Source organism: Anabrus simplex, chromosome 1 (genome assembly GCF_040414725.1).
Source record: "Anabrus simplex isolate iqAnaSimp1 chromosome 1, ASM4041472v1, whole genome shotgun sequence".
NCBI classification, from domain to species: Eukaryota; Metazoa; Arthropoda; class Insecta; order Orthoptera; family Tettigoniidae; genus Anabrus; species Anabrus simplex.
In genome coordinates this window covers 1019689341-1019706646 of record NC_090265.1, presented here as the reverse complement: position 1 = coordinate 1019706646, position 17306 = coordinate 1019689341, and the positions used below count along the sequence as shown (strand labels likewise).

Sequence of the window (17306 nt, the reverse complement as noted above, 5' to 3'; positions counted from 1 at the left end):
TGGAATGGATCAGAGATTTCTCCAGTGAATTTAATTTTTGAGATGGTGTCTGTCAGGGTTTGTTTTATTATTTCTCTCGCTTTCCTGTTGATTCCAAACTCTTCTAGGACATTAAATAATGTCTGTCTATCAATTGAGTCATATGCTTTTTGGAAATCGATGAAGATTACCACTGTGTTCTGGCCCCTCAATGCTCTAGTCCTTAGAATAACCTTGAGGTTGAATATCTGTTCTGTACATGACCTCCCTTTCCTGAAACCAGCTTGGTATTCAAAATCAAAAATCAAAATCTCTTTATTTGCAAATGAGGTGTCTACCTCGGTGGCAAATGGTACACTAAAATACATTATTGTCAAGCACTAAATATTAAATTAACAAGAGAAGAAAATTTTTCCTATAATACAATATTTATACAATTTACGCTAACAATGTTTTCTATTAAACACACAGCTTATCCTTAATAAATTTATATTGTTTACAAAATTCTAATTATAATATCTCCTGTACTACTTACAAATATAGTCAACTGATATACAGTATGTGGAATTGCTTCAAATGATACTATAAAACTGGTATAACATTAATATTTACATTGCATTTATTTATTTACTATTTTTTTTTTTTACCCGTTCTGGATCCTAAGTAGCATAACGACCTGCTGCGTCTTAACCAGAGCCCCTTTTGCCACCACTTTTCAGAGTTCCTGAAGGGCCTTCACAGCTACCGTAGCGGTCCCAGGGCCCTCGAAGTCCCCACTGTACTTCACCCCTACAGGCAGTCCCCTACTTTGGCTGTCCAAACTCCTTAGACCAGGGGATGGAATTAATTTATTCACACACATTTTTTTATTTACAATAACCTGCACCGGTCGAATGCCCTCTAACACTTCATTTATTTTCTCTGTTGCTGTTTATTCTCTTCTTGAATATCTGTACAGATTTTGGAAAAGGATCAAACACTACCCCTGGTAAACTGTTCCACTCCTTCACACCCTTCCCAATGAATGAAAATTTACCCCAATCGCTTCTGCTAAAATTCCTTCTAATTTTATATTTGCGGTCAGTCCTGCCGATATAATTATTTTCCAACTGAAGCCTCTCACGGATATCTCCCCATGCTGCTTCTCCTGTATAGGCTCTATATAATCCTGTAAGTCTAGTTTTCTCCCTTCTCTTACTTAAAGTTTCCCACCCAAGTTCCTTTAACATTTCTGATACACTACTCTTTCTCCTGAAATCCCCTGTTACAAATCTTGCTGCTTTCCTCTGCACACTATCTATTTCTTTTATTAGGTATTCTTGGTGAGGATCCCAAACACTGTTTGCATATTCCAATAATGGACGAACCATACTCAAGTAACTTTTTTCTTTTAATTCTTTGTTGCATCCTTTAAGTAGCCTCATTATGACATGTAATGATCTGTATGCTTTCCCAACAATGTCATCAATATGACCCTTCCAGTGCAAATTACTTTCAAATCTCACACCTAAGTATTTGCACTTGCCATCTTTTGGGATAACTACCTCATCCAAAGTATATTCAAATTCAGTTTTAAAGCTCCTGTTTGTAAAAGTTGTAACAGTTGATTTGCCTCCATTAACCTTCATATTATTTTCTTCAACCCATTGTTGGATACTTTCAAGGTCCCTTTGTAATTCTGAACAATCCTCAATGTTGTTTATTTCTCTATAAACAATTATGTCATCTGCATACAATCTTATTTTTGATGTTATATTGTTCCCTAAATCATTTGCGTATATTAAGAAAAGTAACGGACCGATTATACTACCCTGTGCAATTCCCTTCCAAACTTTCTCTTCCTGCGATACATTATTTCCTACTTTGACTTTCTGAACCCTTGAATTTAGAAATGCTTTTATCCAACGTGTAACCCTTACGTCCAATCCTATTCCCTCCAATTTCTTTAATAATATTCCATGTTCCACTCTATCAAAGGCTTTGGAAAGATCTATGGCTATGCAATCTAACTGACCTCCTGAATCCAACTGATCTGATATGTCCTGCTGAAATCCCACCAGTTGTGCCTCACAAGAAAATTTCTTTCTAAATCCATACTGGCTCCTCATGAACCAATTTTTATCATCACATATCCCTCTGATGTACTTCGATATTAAACTCTCCAGAATTTTACAAACTATACTGGTCAGGCTGATTGGTCTGTAGTTCTCTGGTTTCCTTTTATCACCCTTTCCTTTATAAATTGGTATTATTATAGATTCCTTCCATTCCTTTGGTATTACACTATTATTTATGACATAGTCAAAGAGAAATTTTAAATAAGGCACTATGTACCACCCCATTGTCTTTAATACTTCCCCAGTAATTTGATCACTTCCTGCAGCTTTTCCTTGCTGAAGCAGTTGGATTTCTCTGAAAATATCTTCGTTTGTGAATGAGAAGCTTCTTGTTTCCCTCTGTCTCTCTCCCTCTCTATCTTCTGTTTCGGTTTCCAACTCTTGACAATCATCGACTGAATCTCTAAATTCCCTACTAAATAGGTTTGCTTTCTCAGTATCTGTTAAATTGTGTTCAGCCCCTTCTCCCACCATTGTAGGAATTTGGACTCCTTTTCCTTTTTGATTCCTGATATATAAATACAGTTTTTACCATTTCCCTTTGTGGTCATTACCCTCTTGAAGTATGCCATTCATATAATTCTCTTTTGCTTCCTTTTTCACTCTATTCAGTTCCCTCATTAGCTGTTTTCTAGTTTCTCTACTCTCCCTACCCTCTTTGATTTTCCTGTTTACTATTCTACATTTTCTTTTTAATTTTCTTATTTCCCTTGTATAATAAACAGGGTCTGAGGTCATTTTACCCTTCTTAACAGGTACAAATCTCTTCTCTCCTTCCCAAATAATTCCTTTAAATTTAGCCCAAAGTGTATCCACGTTACTCCCTTCACTTATCCAACAACTGAATTGTGATTTAAGGTAAGTCCCAAATTCATCAACTTTAGTTTTTCTGTACAATTTCTTGTCTTGTGTAACCCTCTTATTAAGCCTTTTTGGTACGAGTCCTACATCCATTATTACAGCCTTATGGTCTCCTATTCCTTCAATTACCTCAGTTTTATCAACAATTTCCCATGGTTTAACCAAGAATACATCTAGTAAGTTATTGAGACGAGTCGGTTCTTGTACTACTTGTGTAAATCCTCCCTCCCAAATTAACTTATTTGCCAGTTTCTGTTCATGGGCTTCACTTGCAGCTCCTTTCCATTCAACTTCAGGCAAATTTAGATCTCCCCCAATTATTACCATATCATTATTATTGTTTTTATGAGTATAATCTATTATTTTTTCAAAGATTTCCATGTCTCTTTCCTCTCTTCCAGGCCTGTATGTTCCTATAATTCCCACCTCCTTCATATTATCACAAACTAATTTTATCCCTAATATTTCATCCCTTTCATCGGTAAACCATTCATGTGAACAGTAAGTTTCCTTCACCAGAATAAACACACCCCCTCCCTTTTTATCTCCTCGGTCTCTACGATAGACTGTGTACCCTTCTGGAAATACTTCTCTATTACCCACCCCTTCTTTCAACCACGATTCCACTCCTATCACCACATCAGTCTCATAAGATTCCATCAATGTACCGAATTTTAATTGTTTATTTACTACACTTTGACAGTTTACCAAGAGCAATCTCAGACCCCCTTCCTCCCTAAAACTTGACTGTTGCAATTGGGTAACTTGAAATTCCTTACTATCCTGAGTTTCTTTTTCTAGTTGACTGAGCCAGCTTGAAGTACAGCTGGCTCTTTCTACTAGTTTTCCTGGTCAGTATTATAACTCAAGGGAGTTGCCTGTTTTACAGTACATATCTTAAGATTAATAAAATCTAGAACAATATTTGCTATCTTTCGTTTACCTGAATTGTTTAGATGGAGGCCATGTTTTGTATAACAGTATCTCTCAAAACTGCTGCATTCAATAACCTGAGTATTCCGAAAATGTTTACAAATTTTAACAATATCTGTATTGACCTTGTCCACTTCAATGTTCACACACGAGTCTCTACTCAAACCATGCCTGTGGGGCACGTTCACTACAAAAACGTTAGTATGGGTCAGCTTCCCTAGTGTATGTTTAAGTTGTGATCTTACATTCTTGGCGTCGTCGCGAGCTACGTCGTTCGTCCCACCGATGATAAGCACTGCATCGCCGCTCCCGAAGTTCCTAGTTGCTGCTTCTACGTTTTCCACAACACTGCTGATAGAAGCTCCTGGATATATTTCTCCGGTTGCTGCTATATTCTCGTCGTTAATCACTCCCGCAATTCCCCTTCCTTGGCTATCACCAAACACAGCTACCTTCGCTGATTTAGGCCTAACTGGGTCTTGAATCTGAATTCTAGGCCTAAATTTTAAACTCGGCACGGCAACGGATCGCGATGATTTGGTTTCACACGCGCGATCACTTTCTTCCAGGATTAAATTATTTAGGGCAGAAAACCTATTTCTAATGTTTATTTCCGGAAATTCAGTTGTAGATTTCTTCTTAGCCGGCCATCCACGAACTACTTGACACCACGTGCTCGAGTTTGTTACTTGTACCGGTATATCACTCGAAGAATGGTCAGTCCCAAATTCTAGCGATCGCAGTCTTTCTTTTAATTCTTGATTTTCAACTTTAAGAGTCTCATTGTCCTTTTTTAGAATGTTAATTTCTAATGCACTTTTATATTCCTCATCGACTGTTTTCGGTGCTTCGTCAACGCCGTCCCCAACAACAACATTCCGAACACACTGCTCACAAATCCAGTCAACATTTTCATTAGTTTTTACGCCTCTAGGACAATTTCCGCACTTATAATGCCACCATCGATCACATGAATCACACAACATTCCATTTTTCACTAATTTTCGACATTTTCCGCACTTTTCGTCACATTTTACGGTTAATTTACTCGGAGAATAAAACACTACGTCGTCATTACCGGGCGCCATTTTGAAAAAAAAAAATGAGGAAGTCTACTTGTTCTTCAACCCTGTTCAGTAGCACTTTAGAGAATATTTTATACGCAACTGAAAGTAAAGAGATACCTCTGTAGTTATTAATATCCATTCGGCTACCTTTCTTGTGGAGTGGCTGGATAAACGCACATTGCCAATCGTTCGGAATCCTTTCAGTTTTCCAAATCTCTTTTATGAGGTGATGTATTCTTTCTGCAGCCACTTCTCCAATCTTCCACATTTCTGCCACAATGCCATCTTCCCCTGGTGCTTTGTTGTTTATACATTTTATCTCATCTAGACTTGGTGGTTTGGAATTTGGATTCTCATTGGATAGTTTCAGGACAGGTAATCTTTCATGCGGTTCTTCACAGTTGAGCAGCGTTTGGAAGTAGTTAGCCAAGAGCTGGCAGTTTTCTTTATAATTTGTTGCTATGCTACGTCTGTTCGTCTGAAGCACAGATTTGGTGGTGTGTATCCCTTTAGGTCTTCTTTGAAGGTTTTGTAGAACTCCCTGGTGTTGTTCCTTTTAAATTTCTCTTTTATCTCCTCTATCCTATTCCTGCCATATTTTCTCTTCTCTGTTCTTATGATCCTAGCTGTTCTCTTCCTTGCTTCCTCGAAGTCTTCCAAGTTCTCAGTGTTGCTGTTCGAATGCCATCTCTTCCAGGCCTTTAGTCTACTTTCGAATGCATCGTCACATTTTTCGTTCCACCATCTATGTTTCCGCTTCCTTGGAGGATTCCCCAAACCTTCAGCAGCTTTGTTCACGGAGTCTCTGATTTCATCCCAGTTGGTCATCCTTAGTTTGGAGAGGTTCTGTTGGTATTCCAATTTATTCTGCTCCCGAGTCTCTATATTGATCCCGGGCTTCCTTTGCTGTCTCGGTTTAGATCTATTCGGCTGGAATCTTACTTTTATCTCAGAGAGATAGTGATCTGAATCAATGTTCAGGCATTTCCTTACTTTGACATTTAGGATTTCTTTCTGGTTTCGTGCTGTTATTGCAACATGGTTAATCAGAAATTCACCCAACATTGTATTAGGAGAGACCGAGGTTTTCTTCTTTTATGGGAGAGCTTTGAAATATGTGGACATGAGTTTCAGGTTGAATTGTCTACAGTAGTCAATCAGTCTCTCGCCATTTCTTTTCGTTCTTCTGTGTGATGGGTAATCTCCCACGACTTTTCTATGTTTCCTTTCTTTGCCTATCTGAGCGCTGAAGTCTCCGACCAAAACCTTTACATGATGTTGTGGAATTTTGGAAGTTATATCTTCAAGAGTTTCCTAAAATTCATCCACCTTTTCTGGACGTTTCCTGTTATCTTCATTTATAGGGGCATGTGCGTTGATGATTGTGTAAGCTTTGTTGCCAGATCTAAAGGAGAGAATTGAGAGCCTCTCTGTTGGTGATGTGAAGTTTATGACGGACTCAGTAATGCTCCTTTTGACTACAAAAGCCATTCCTAGAATTGGTATGTTAGAGTTGTTTCTCATTGCAGGTTTTCCTTTATAGATTCTGAAACCGCCTGACTTGAATTAATTTTCGTCCAGAAATCTTGTCTCTTGTACCGCTAATATGGAGATATCACGTTCCTTTATAATACTGTACTTAAAAATCTCTCACCCTCATTAGTTACTGAATAAATAAATAAATGAACAAATAAATAAATAAATAAAATAAATAAATAACGGAAGAATGAAAAGAAAAATATATGGTAAGAAGTTTGAAGTTTCCTCAATTTGAACATAGTTCAGGTGGTAGAGTGCTGGCACCTTGAGCTAAGGTTGGTGGGTTTGATCTTGGTTCAGTCCAGCAGCAACTAGAGGCACTCGAAAACGCCAGCTTTGTGTCGGTAGATTTACTGGCACATAAAAGAATCCTGCAGGGCAAAATTCCAGCACCTAAGCATCTCTGAAAATCGTAAGAGCAGTTAGTGGAATGCTAAATCAATAATGTTAATATTCTCAATTCCTCTGTGAGCTTGAAAGCTGACCTATTTTCTGCTTCCGTTTGACTCATTAGTGCTCCTATACATTTCCTTGGTAAGCTTGAGCCTGCACGCTGAAAACAAAGTTAAAACTCTCCTTCTCTTACTGCTTATTGAAGAAAGAAAGGGAGACAGAAGGAGGTCATCAGGATACCCAAGTTTCATATGACAAAACTGAAATAATCGGCAGTCGAAGATGAATCGGAACAGGAGACAGCCATGACCTGGGAAGAATTCATAAACATGAAAGTGAAGACAAAATTCCTGTAACAAAAAATGCAACGAAGGTGGAAAGACACATACGATAAAGCAACTGAGAACAGGAAAATAGCACTCAACAACTGGAACACCGACAAAGCAGAAGCCAAATTGGCACCATACACAGAGGTGAAAAAGTAAACCATAAGAGATCAGAAGAGTCAAAAAAGAATACAAAAAGGATCAATTGAAAGGTATAGAACAGGTTCTGAAATTACAAAATAAGCTACAAGACATTCAAAATCAGAAATCACAGGACACCAACAACAAAATCTATGCTTCAGAAAAAAGGAACGGAGAACTGGCACTAAACAACAAAACTGCAAGACAATAGTGAAGTATTTTGAGGAACTACTGAATTGTTCTGAACCCATGGATTCCCAAAGATCGAAGGAATGAGAGAAACGGAAGTCAGAAGCACCACATGAACCAGAGATCAAGAGAGAAATCATGAGATTGAAAAACAGTAAATCAGCAGGAGAAATGGAGCTGTAACCTAGCTGCTGATGGAAGCGGGGCTGAAAATGATCACAGAAATAACAAAGATCATGCAAGATATATGGGAGACTGAAACCGTACCGGAACACAAGAAGTGCACAGTTATACACCCTCTACGTAAGAAAAGAGAGATAGAACCTATGCAAACAACTGCAGAGGGATATCTTTACTACCAGTTGCACACAAGATTACAGTGTCTGTTTGATGGGACACAGTCCCAACTAGAAAAAAAGACAGATCAAGCATGCTACAGACTGGGAAGATCTTGTGCTGATCAGGCACTCAATCTAAAGACAGTCCTGAGATACCAAATGATGAGAAGCACGCACACATTATGCACCTCTGTAGACTTCAAGAAGGCTTATAACTCTATAAAGAGACTATCACTGATCAATAAAGCAAGTTCCATTAGGAAATTTAAGCTCTTTTTGGATAGCAAAGCTACAGTGAACATGAGAATGACTGAAGGGTTCACTTGCACCACAATATGCTGCTGAAGGTACGTAGGTGCTTTGAAAAGTTCTTGGAATATACTAGAATTAAGTATCTTACCTCGGTGGAACTGCTTTTATTTTTCAACATAGTCTCCCTGTAGACTAATGCATTTGGTCCAGCGATGTCCCAATGCCTTGATCCCATCTCGAAAATGAGATTCCTCCAGGCCTGCAAAATACCTCTCCAATTCAGTTCTCAGTTCTTCCCTTGTAGAAAATCTCCATCCACCGATGAAAATTTTCAGCTTGGGGAATAGATGAAAGTCTGATGTTGGCAAATCAGGTGAATAAGGTGGATGTGGCAACAATTCGTACCACAGTTCATGAAGTTTTGCCATGGCAATAACACTTGTGTGCGACGGAGCATTGTCCTGATGAAAGATGACCTTTTTTCTTGCCAAACCAGGCCTTGTTTTGTGTATCTTTTCCTGTAGTTGGTCTAGGAGGTTTGCATAGTATTGCTCCGTAATTGTTCGGCCAGTAGGAAGATAATCTATTTGCAGAATGCCTTTTGCATCCCTGAAAACTGAGGCCATGACCTTTCCGGCTGAACGCACTGCCTTTGCTTTCTTTGGTGGTGGTGAATCAGCATGTTTCTGCTGCTTTGACTGCTGTTTTGTCTCTGGGGTATAGTAGTAGAAGCAAGCTTCATCTGTAGTCACAAACCGGCGCAAAAAATCTTGTTGGTTGCACTGAAAACGGGCCAGACTTTGTTCGGACATTTCCAATCTGGTGCGTTTATTGTCCAATGTCAAGAGCCGCGGCACCCATCTTGCGGATAATTTTTTCATACCCAATTCTTTGGTTAAAATATAATATACCCGTTCGAAAGACATCCCTACAGCTTCAGCAATCTCCTGCACTTTCAGCTGACGATCCTCCATGACCATTTTATGCACTTTTGCGATAAATTCTGGGGTCGTAACACTTTTTGGCCGTCCACTACGCGGATCATAATCCAAGCTCTCCCGGCCAAATTTTAACTCGCTGGTCCACTTGGCAACAGTTGAAAATGAAGGAGCAGAGTCCTCCAGTGTGTTCTGAAAGTCGGCATGAATTTCCTTTGCTTTCATACCTTTCTTTACAAAGTATTTAATCACTGCTCGAATCTCAGTTTTTTCCCATTGTCACAAATCACTACACGGGAACAACAACAACAACAACAACAACAAAGAGTCATCACTACCACACTCCTGCAGCTAGAGCACTGACGCGCCATGTGTTCACTCACAAAGGATGTGTGATTATTGCGTGGGAACCTCGTTGCTCTAGCACTGACATCTAGCGGTGATTCCGAGAACTATTCAAACCATCCTCGTAGCTGAGGAGGAGGAGGAGGAGGAGGAGGAATTTATAGATACCACCTATCTCAGATCCACATTCCTTAACTCATACAAAGTAAAGGCACAAACGGAGGAACTTCAAAAACCTTACATTTCATTCACTACTCAGAGCGAAGGTAATTGTAACACTTTGTAAAACCACTAAAGAAAATGCAGTGAAGTCATGACAACACTGCCTGCAAACATGTGATTTTTTCTTAGGTCCCTGCATATTCATACATAAAGCCTTCAAAAAATACTCCATATACTGTAATCAAAATACTACCTATTGCACTTCATTCGCAGAATATTTTCAATTCATTTTCAGCAATGCTTGGGAAAAAGTTAAATTTTGTTACCTGCTCAAGCAAGGATCATTAATCTGTAAAGTATTCCACTCTCTACTAACTGGTCTCATTATCTGTGCTCTTCAAACTTAGCATATCCTTGTACAGAAGAATACTGTGACTGCTCTGTTGTTACCTCTTGTCCCTCACACTCACATTCCTTAGTTCTGGAAAGTTTTGCTTGTTAGTTTCATGTTGTCCTTGGTGTATTGAAGTAATTGGGTGAATGTTAAAATCACTTCAGAAAGACTTAAATTATGTGAAACCATACAAAAGTTATACTGGTGGCACAGCTAACAACGACCCACTGAACCACATCCAATGCTCCTGCAGCGATGCGAGTGATACAGTAATTTATCATTGCTTCTAATGATATGTCAATGCGTGTAAATTCACAGATAAATTTAACAGAAAAGGGTGTTATTCATGTTATTCAGCTATGTCTACAACACAGGCAATGATTAATGAGATTCTTTCCCCCATAAGAATTAAGCGTAGCAGGGCTACGTCATTAATAGGTCTATTGTAAAATATAAATTCTGTGCAATATCTTGGCAAACAGTACATGTAGGAATTACAATATTGTGCATGCAATATTTGAATAAAAATGCTAACAAAATTCAAACATGTTATACTGAATGTATTTGATTGTCTTTTGTTTAATATGCAGTCAACATGGTATCCCGTGAAGAACGTTTTAGAGAGGTTTCACTGTAATGTACCAGTGAAAGTTACTAAGAAACCACACCTTTTTAACAGCATACTAAATTCCATGAAATTGAGATTTTGCATATGCATAACAGCATCATACGCAGTGCTTAAGGCTGCGAAACCATCTATTTCCAACAAAAAGCAAACTAAATACTACAAAACAAAAAATCTCACATGGAAAAAGGAAGACATTCCATTGTAGTGCTTTTAACAGATACCTCAATGCATAGCCTACATTCATTCAATTAAAAAAATATTAAAGACCATACAATGAATATCATAGCTACACATCCAACAATACACTAGAAACTTAGGCCTAACTTACCCTGTCCAGAGACAATGTCGGCATGTTCCCCTGAAGGTGTCTGACTGCGTTGGCGTGTCCTGCGCCTACGCCGGCGCCGCCGAGTCCTGGAGCCCTCCACGCTCGACACTGACTCTACAAGGAGCAGGACGAACACCGCTTGTGACCAGCAATAACAACACTCTAGTCTAAATAATTTAGTAAATCATTCCCAAATCAAAACTGTAATAAAAAGCTCAATGTGAAACACTGCAAGAGGCATTAAATAGTTAAGAGATGAAAACATACACCTTAGAAAACAAAAAAATAAAAACAAATTAAAATTTCAAACTGCAATGGTTAGTAATATGATGGAACATGCAAATTTTCAGTTGAGTGTTAGCATCCTATTACAGTTTTTAATATATTAAAATTGATTTGAGTTACTGATGGTCACAAATGGAGAGTTGTCCTCTTCCCTCCCCATGCATAGGTTACACACAAAGTGTAACAACACACAGCTTACCAAGCTTCACAAACTACATTACAGCAAGCAGGTCCACTGACTGCATCCATGAAATGAGCAAATATTTCAAACTCTAGCTTACAATGCACCAACACCTAAAATTCTGAACATTATGGTAGCACTTTTTGAAGATGCTGAAATTCAACATTAATTTGTATTTGATTACAACTTATATTTTTTCACCTCCATCCAAAACTGTTTAAGAATGCATACAAGAAAGTAAAATGTAAAGCAATTGGAAATATATCCAATAATAAAAATCTGCATAATATGTCAAAAGCTTGGAAAAGCAGACTCATTTGATATGAGCAGAAATATCACTCAAACTATTGCAAGACAACATTGAAAGTTCTACTGCAAAATAGTCTGCATAAGAGAAGGACAGGGGCTAAGTTTATATATGCTAAATATAGGGAATGGTCTATATTTATATTCCTATAAGATACCTGAAAACAGAGTACACAAGAAATTACCTTTATGTATTATTGGTGGATTCCTTCAACATTTATTAAATCCTCATAAATTTTCAGAATCATCAACATCAACAACAATTTCCATGAGAGCAGTGGCTTTCTCCATGACAGCAAAACATTAATATGCAAAACAGGCCAAACACAATTTTCAAGGAATAAGGATATATAAAATATAATGCAGTATAACTCTTGCCTTCAACAACATCTTTCCTAGACAATTTCTCTCAGATTTTATAATGATTATAACATTCTTGATGTTGTTCTTTCTGCATACTGCTGTGGCAATAAATTTAATGACTTTGGCATGGATAGCCAGATATTTAGGATTTCCTTGTGGCAATGACTTTTGTTCACATGGTCCATGACATGGGAGTAGCAGAAAATTAAATTTTCATGCTGGCACAATTTTTGAAATACCATCCATAGGATTTCTCACCTATTTCTACAGCAATTCAAATGTCATCCATAAACATTATAACAGAACAGAAAACCATCACCTGTCACCCATATTGAATGCAAAAACAATTCTATGATTCAGATTGGAAATTGGGAGAGAAATGCAATTCTTCCGAGTTGTAAGGGACATTACCCGATTAAAAACTTTAAACAGTTTCTATAAAATATCTGATATTCATAATTTCTTCAGTGATCCATGCTTTCGATTATTTTGTTCACATGCTGTGATAAATCATCCATCTTGGTCTAATGGTCTAATCTGTAAATTTAGATAACTTGGTTAGAAAACTTGTTGATCACAGAAGGTTGATCTGTTTCCATAATGACATAATAAAACACTACTAACTCTTGAACTGGTAGTTGAAATAGCTCTAACCAGTGTGTGTGCACCACATTTACAGTACCTGACGTCACTCTGACAGATTTATATTATTCACAGAATATGAACATATAATATACCAAAACATGAACTGGACTACTTGAAAAGTGGTTTGCATTTAGCCTAATTGGAAAATTTCTACAAAATGTTCTGCCCCTTTAAAAGCCCCTTCAAAAAAAAAAAAAAAAAAAAAAAAATCAAAAATATTTTTTACTTACACATCAAATATAAGTGATTAATCAGTTTTTCTGAAACTTTTAAAATTTAAATTTTGTAGAGAAATAAATTCTGATGATAAGCATGTAAATTTTAAGTAAATAGTGTTAATACTTTAGGAATTATTCAATAAAAAGTACGGTAGTTGATAGAGCTCTAACCGGTGGGTGTTCGTAACCTACCTCAGGTGGCACAATACTTATCCATTCTGCTGCAGGAGGCCTTGAATTTACAGATGCATTTAATTCTATTACAACATCTTCATCATTTAAATCCAAAAATGTAGCCACCGTGTGTGCATAACACACAGTAAACAAGGAAAGTAAGTCCCAAAAAAATAAACACGTGTTTCAAAGCTGTACGAATTGCGACCTGCATTTGATTCAAGGATATCACACATAAATGGATGTATTTAAAACTGAAACATTCCACATTCCAAGGAGAAAATATGCCTGATGAATTCCGCCATCTAACGGAAATATTCACAACTTCTTCTACCTGTATTTACTTGTAAGGTAGACATGATGATTGTCAGCGGCGGTTGATATCGGCGCACACCTGCTGATCTATCATCAGCTACCGGTCCGAGGGTTAAGAATCATGTGCATATTTCCAGTTGGTACATTATCACCCTTATTAACAAAGTTCTTGATGACAGGCAAAAATAATGCGTTTCAACTGGCTTGTTCGAATAGAAGTTGATAGGAGCATATGTAGCCTTTCATAAGGATGATCGGCGATGGCTTAATTTATTCCATGGAATTGTGAGAGTACATTTTGGCAATTATTCCTTGTTAACTATGACACGACTGATCAAGATGTTAATTTACCATGGAGCATTGAGGTATTCATGCAGAATGGATGTGTTATTAGTTATAACATAAATAATTTGGCCACATATAATATTGCGATTTGGAACAATTGGATCATCAGTCATTCAATAGCATGAGTTGTAGGACTGCTTACCAGTTGCAGCAGTTCACCATTTTATTTTTGTCACTATCATTCTGATTGTCTTGGTGAGAACACCACTAGTCTTACTGTTTGTGTGAACAACCTCAACAATGGACACGGCAAGACAATAATGCGCCATGAGTTGGTTGCACGTGTATTTGAATTTTACAAGTTCAAAAAATGTTTATGAAGTGATTCATACTATAAACAGTGTTTTCTGAAATTAATTCAGTTAAGGTGAACTACGAAGATACTGGATCCGAGTTAAATTCTGTTTATTGGAAATCTCGTATGTTGTTAAACGAACAATTACAAGGAAGGAATACGGTAATTGCTGACGATAGTGTATCCAGATTTTAGCAGTGTGCTGAATGTGAATGCTACATGAAACGTGTGAAGTGATAGCGATTTCAAATCTATGGAATATATGCCGTGTGGAAATATTTACAATCATAAATAGGAAAGGACTTCCACCTTATCAAATTTATTCTAATTATTTACTACAGTACCGGTTTTGACCCCTTCTTTTTTTGGGTCATCTTCAGCTGAACAATACATTCACATATAGATCATGAAACAATGATTGAAATTACTTTGTCTGGGGAATGCCATATGGTAACAAATGTTTGGTTACGTCCAAATGGGGCATGTCAAAATGAGAACTGGCATGTATGTCACTATGTGTGACAATGCAATTACATGTCTATAATAATAGGCTTTAAATCTTAAAATTAGTTTATAAAACACTATCTCCACTAAAAACTAACTTATAAGTATATTAGAGACCTGTGCAGAGTCTCTTTTAAGGACTGTTTACTGTATGATGTGGAATGTTGTTGTAGAATATTTTATTAGTATTCCCTTTACCTACCTAGCCTGTATGGTGTAGAATATTATTGTGGAGTGTTTTGTTTGTATTCCCTTTATCTACTTAAGTAACTACTAGATTGTAAATTATTATTGTTCGGTGATATCTGTAACATTCCGGAAAGGTTGTGACGCGGACTTTTGGAACAGGGTGTGTTGGCCCCTGTCGATTCTAGAAGCATGTCCTTACAAGTTCTGGAAGATGGAAAGTTCACGATTAGTGTCTGCCTATGTTCTGGAATATTGTGAAAACATTGCCACTTGATAACGAGTTTTGACTAGTGGATCTGGGTGGCGATAGGGAAGCTCCTGTGCTCTGATTGGTCACTTGGTAATCACACCAGGGCCAGACTTGCCTTTTTAAGAGAGTGAGGCAAGATTTCATTCATGGTCTTTCGTTCTCTCATCAATCCAGCGATCGGATGCACGTCGGCGAATCCTCGTTCCCGAGATGGGCTACCTTGGGGCAAGCACTGTTGATCTCAGTTCCACTTTAATTTACATTCAATGTTCGCTTGTATTTTCACATAGAAGTTACCCTACGCATCCAGACTCACCACTCAATTACTTCAGATGCCTCAGCTTTTCAGCTGGGCTTGCATGAAGTGTTCCTACATATATTGTTTTTATTACATATTCTTATAAGTTAGTTTTAAGTGGAGATAGTGTTTTATAAACTAGTTTTAAGACTTAAAGCATATTATAGACATAATTGCATTGCACATAGTGACATACAGTACATGCCGTTCCCGTTTTGACATGCCCCATTTGGATGTAACCAAACATTTGTCATCATATGGCATTCCCCACACAAAGTAATTTCAATAATTACAATAAATACGTATTGATAAGGTGGAAGTCCTTTATCAATCAATACTGATCTGCATTTAGGGCAGTCGCCCAGGTGGCAGATTCCCTATCTGTTGCTTTCCTAGCCTTTTCCGAAATGATTTCAAGGAAATTGGAAATTTATTGAACATCTCCCTTGGTAAGTTATTCCAATCCCTAACTCCCCTTCCTATAAATGAATATTTGCCCCAGTTTGTCCTCTTGAATTCCAACTTTATCTTCATATCGTGATCTTTCCTACTTTTATAAACGCCATTCAAACTTATTCTTCCTATTTATAATTGTGTAATCTGTCAATACGGATATGAAGATCGTAGATTACGATGGAAATATTTAGTCAATGTTGGCATGGCCACACACATGTATAGACTGTTGTTAAATACAAATTGCAAATACTTTGTTTAGGTTAAGCTAGTTATGAGAGTTTGTTGGTAACAGTTGTTATAATATAATTTTTAAGGCAAGTACTGCTTTGTTCCTTTAGGAATTGTGTGTGGTGTACATTTTTTCTATAACAATCTACTTCAAACGCCATTTTCAGTTACAGGTGAATGAGAATATTTTAAATAAGCCAAGTACGGAGAGGTTTGAGAAAGATGTATACATGTCTAAAACATAGGGGACTGGAAACCCTATGATTGTGGTTAATTAACCCGGGAACGCCGGAGTTTTCAATTTTCGTTTTTTTAAATTTTTGTTTAATATACCCAGCATTCACATATCAGAGAACATTTAAAAGTCATTTTTCTAAAAATTGAATCGTTGGTTTTTAAATGAGGGCCTGGTACCATACGGTACCGCACGGCGCTTGACATAGCTTTTGGTTGGAACATAAAAATTGTTACCTCTTTAGAATACCATGGAACTGAATGCTTAATATTGTTACAGAATATCACTTACAAATTACTGAGCAATAAACAAAAGAAGAAACGGTGTTTATAGGTTTATTTGTGATATCCCTTTGGAATTCCGAAATATAACATTAGCTCAGACGTGACATATCTTTAGGAAATACGAGTAATATTATTTCAGCTTTTCTTATTTAGTCACCCATTTCCACTCTTCACTAGTTTAGAATGGCAAAATGCTGTTTACACAAACGCCCACACTACACGTGACGCATTCTGTGCGGCCGCGGAATTCGCATTCGTTCGCCGCACAACTCCTGCTTTGGTTTGTCGGAGCGATATAGTGATGTACGCCATTGAATCTCAAGGTGTCAGATACACTAAGAAGTGTAAACAACTGCATTTATTTACCTTAAAATACCACCCAAATATATATGTCGTAATAAATATTTTGCACCTACCCTTTTCTGATTGTGGTACTTACACATAGCTACTTAGAAGGAAAATGCCGATGAAATTTTCATTTCTTCGGGGTTATTTTTCGTTTGTAAAAAGCATATACCGGTAGTTGTTGACTTCAGAGCACAAGAAATTCATAATTTCATCGTAAAGAAAACCCTCATATTTCGGTCGGCATCATATATCGAAAAGTGGAAAATTTCGCACTAGGGAATTGGAGTGAAATTGGGCCATACGCCATCCAGGTATCTGGTGGATGAGGTGATGATTTCGCTCTCTTCCCGGGCCATGAATCATTATCGGACATGGATTATCTACTCCTGTGCGGAATTTGTTGCTTTAGCACTATTTCTGCTGGTACCCGTGATTGACCTCCCGTAAGGTTATCTGC

At 37.5% G+C, this 17306-nt stretch overlaps 1 protein-coding gene across 2 annotated transcripts in view; it reads right to left on the bottom strand.

The window, feature by feature from the left end:
• Fmr1 (synaptic functional regulator FMR1) overlaps positions 1–17306 on the bottom strand; it is a 604856-nt gene that overhangs the window by 101787 nt on the left and 485763 nt on the right. For both annotated transcript variants that reach the window (XM_067136974.2, XM_067136973.2), the window contains one exon: positions 10931–11044. In XM_067136974.2, coding sequence (XP_066993075.1) covers positions 10931–11044 — 114 coding nt within the window. The remainder of the gene's footprint in view (positions 1–10930; positions 11045–17306) is intronic.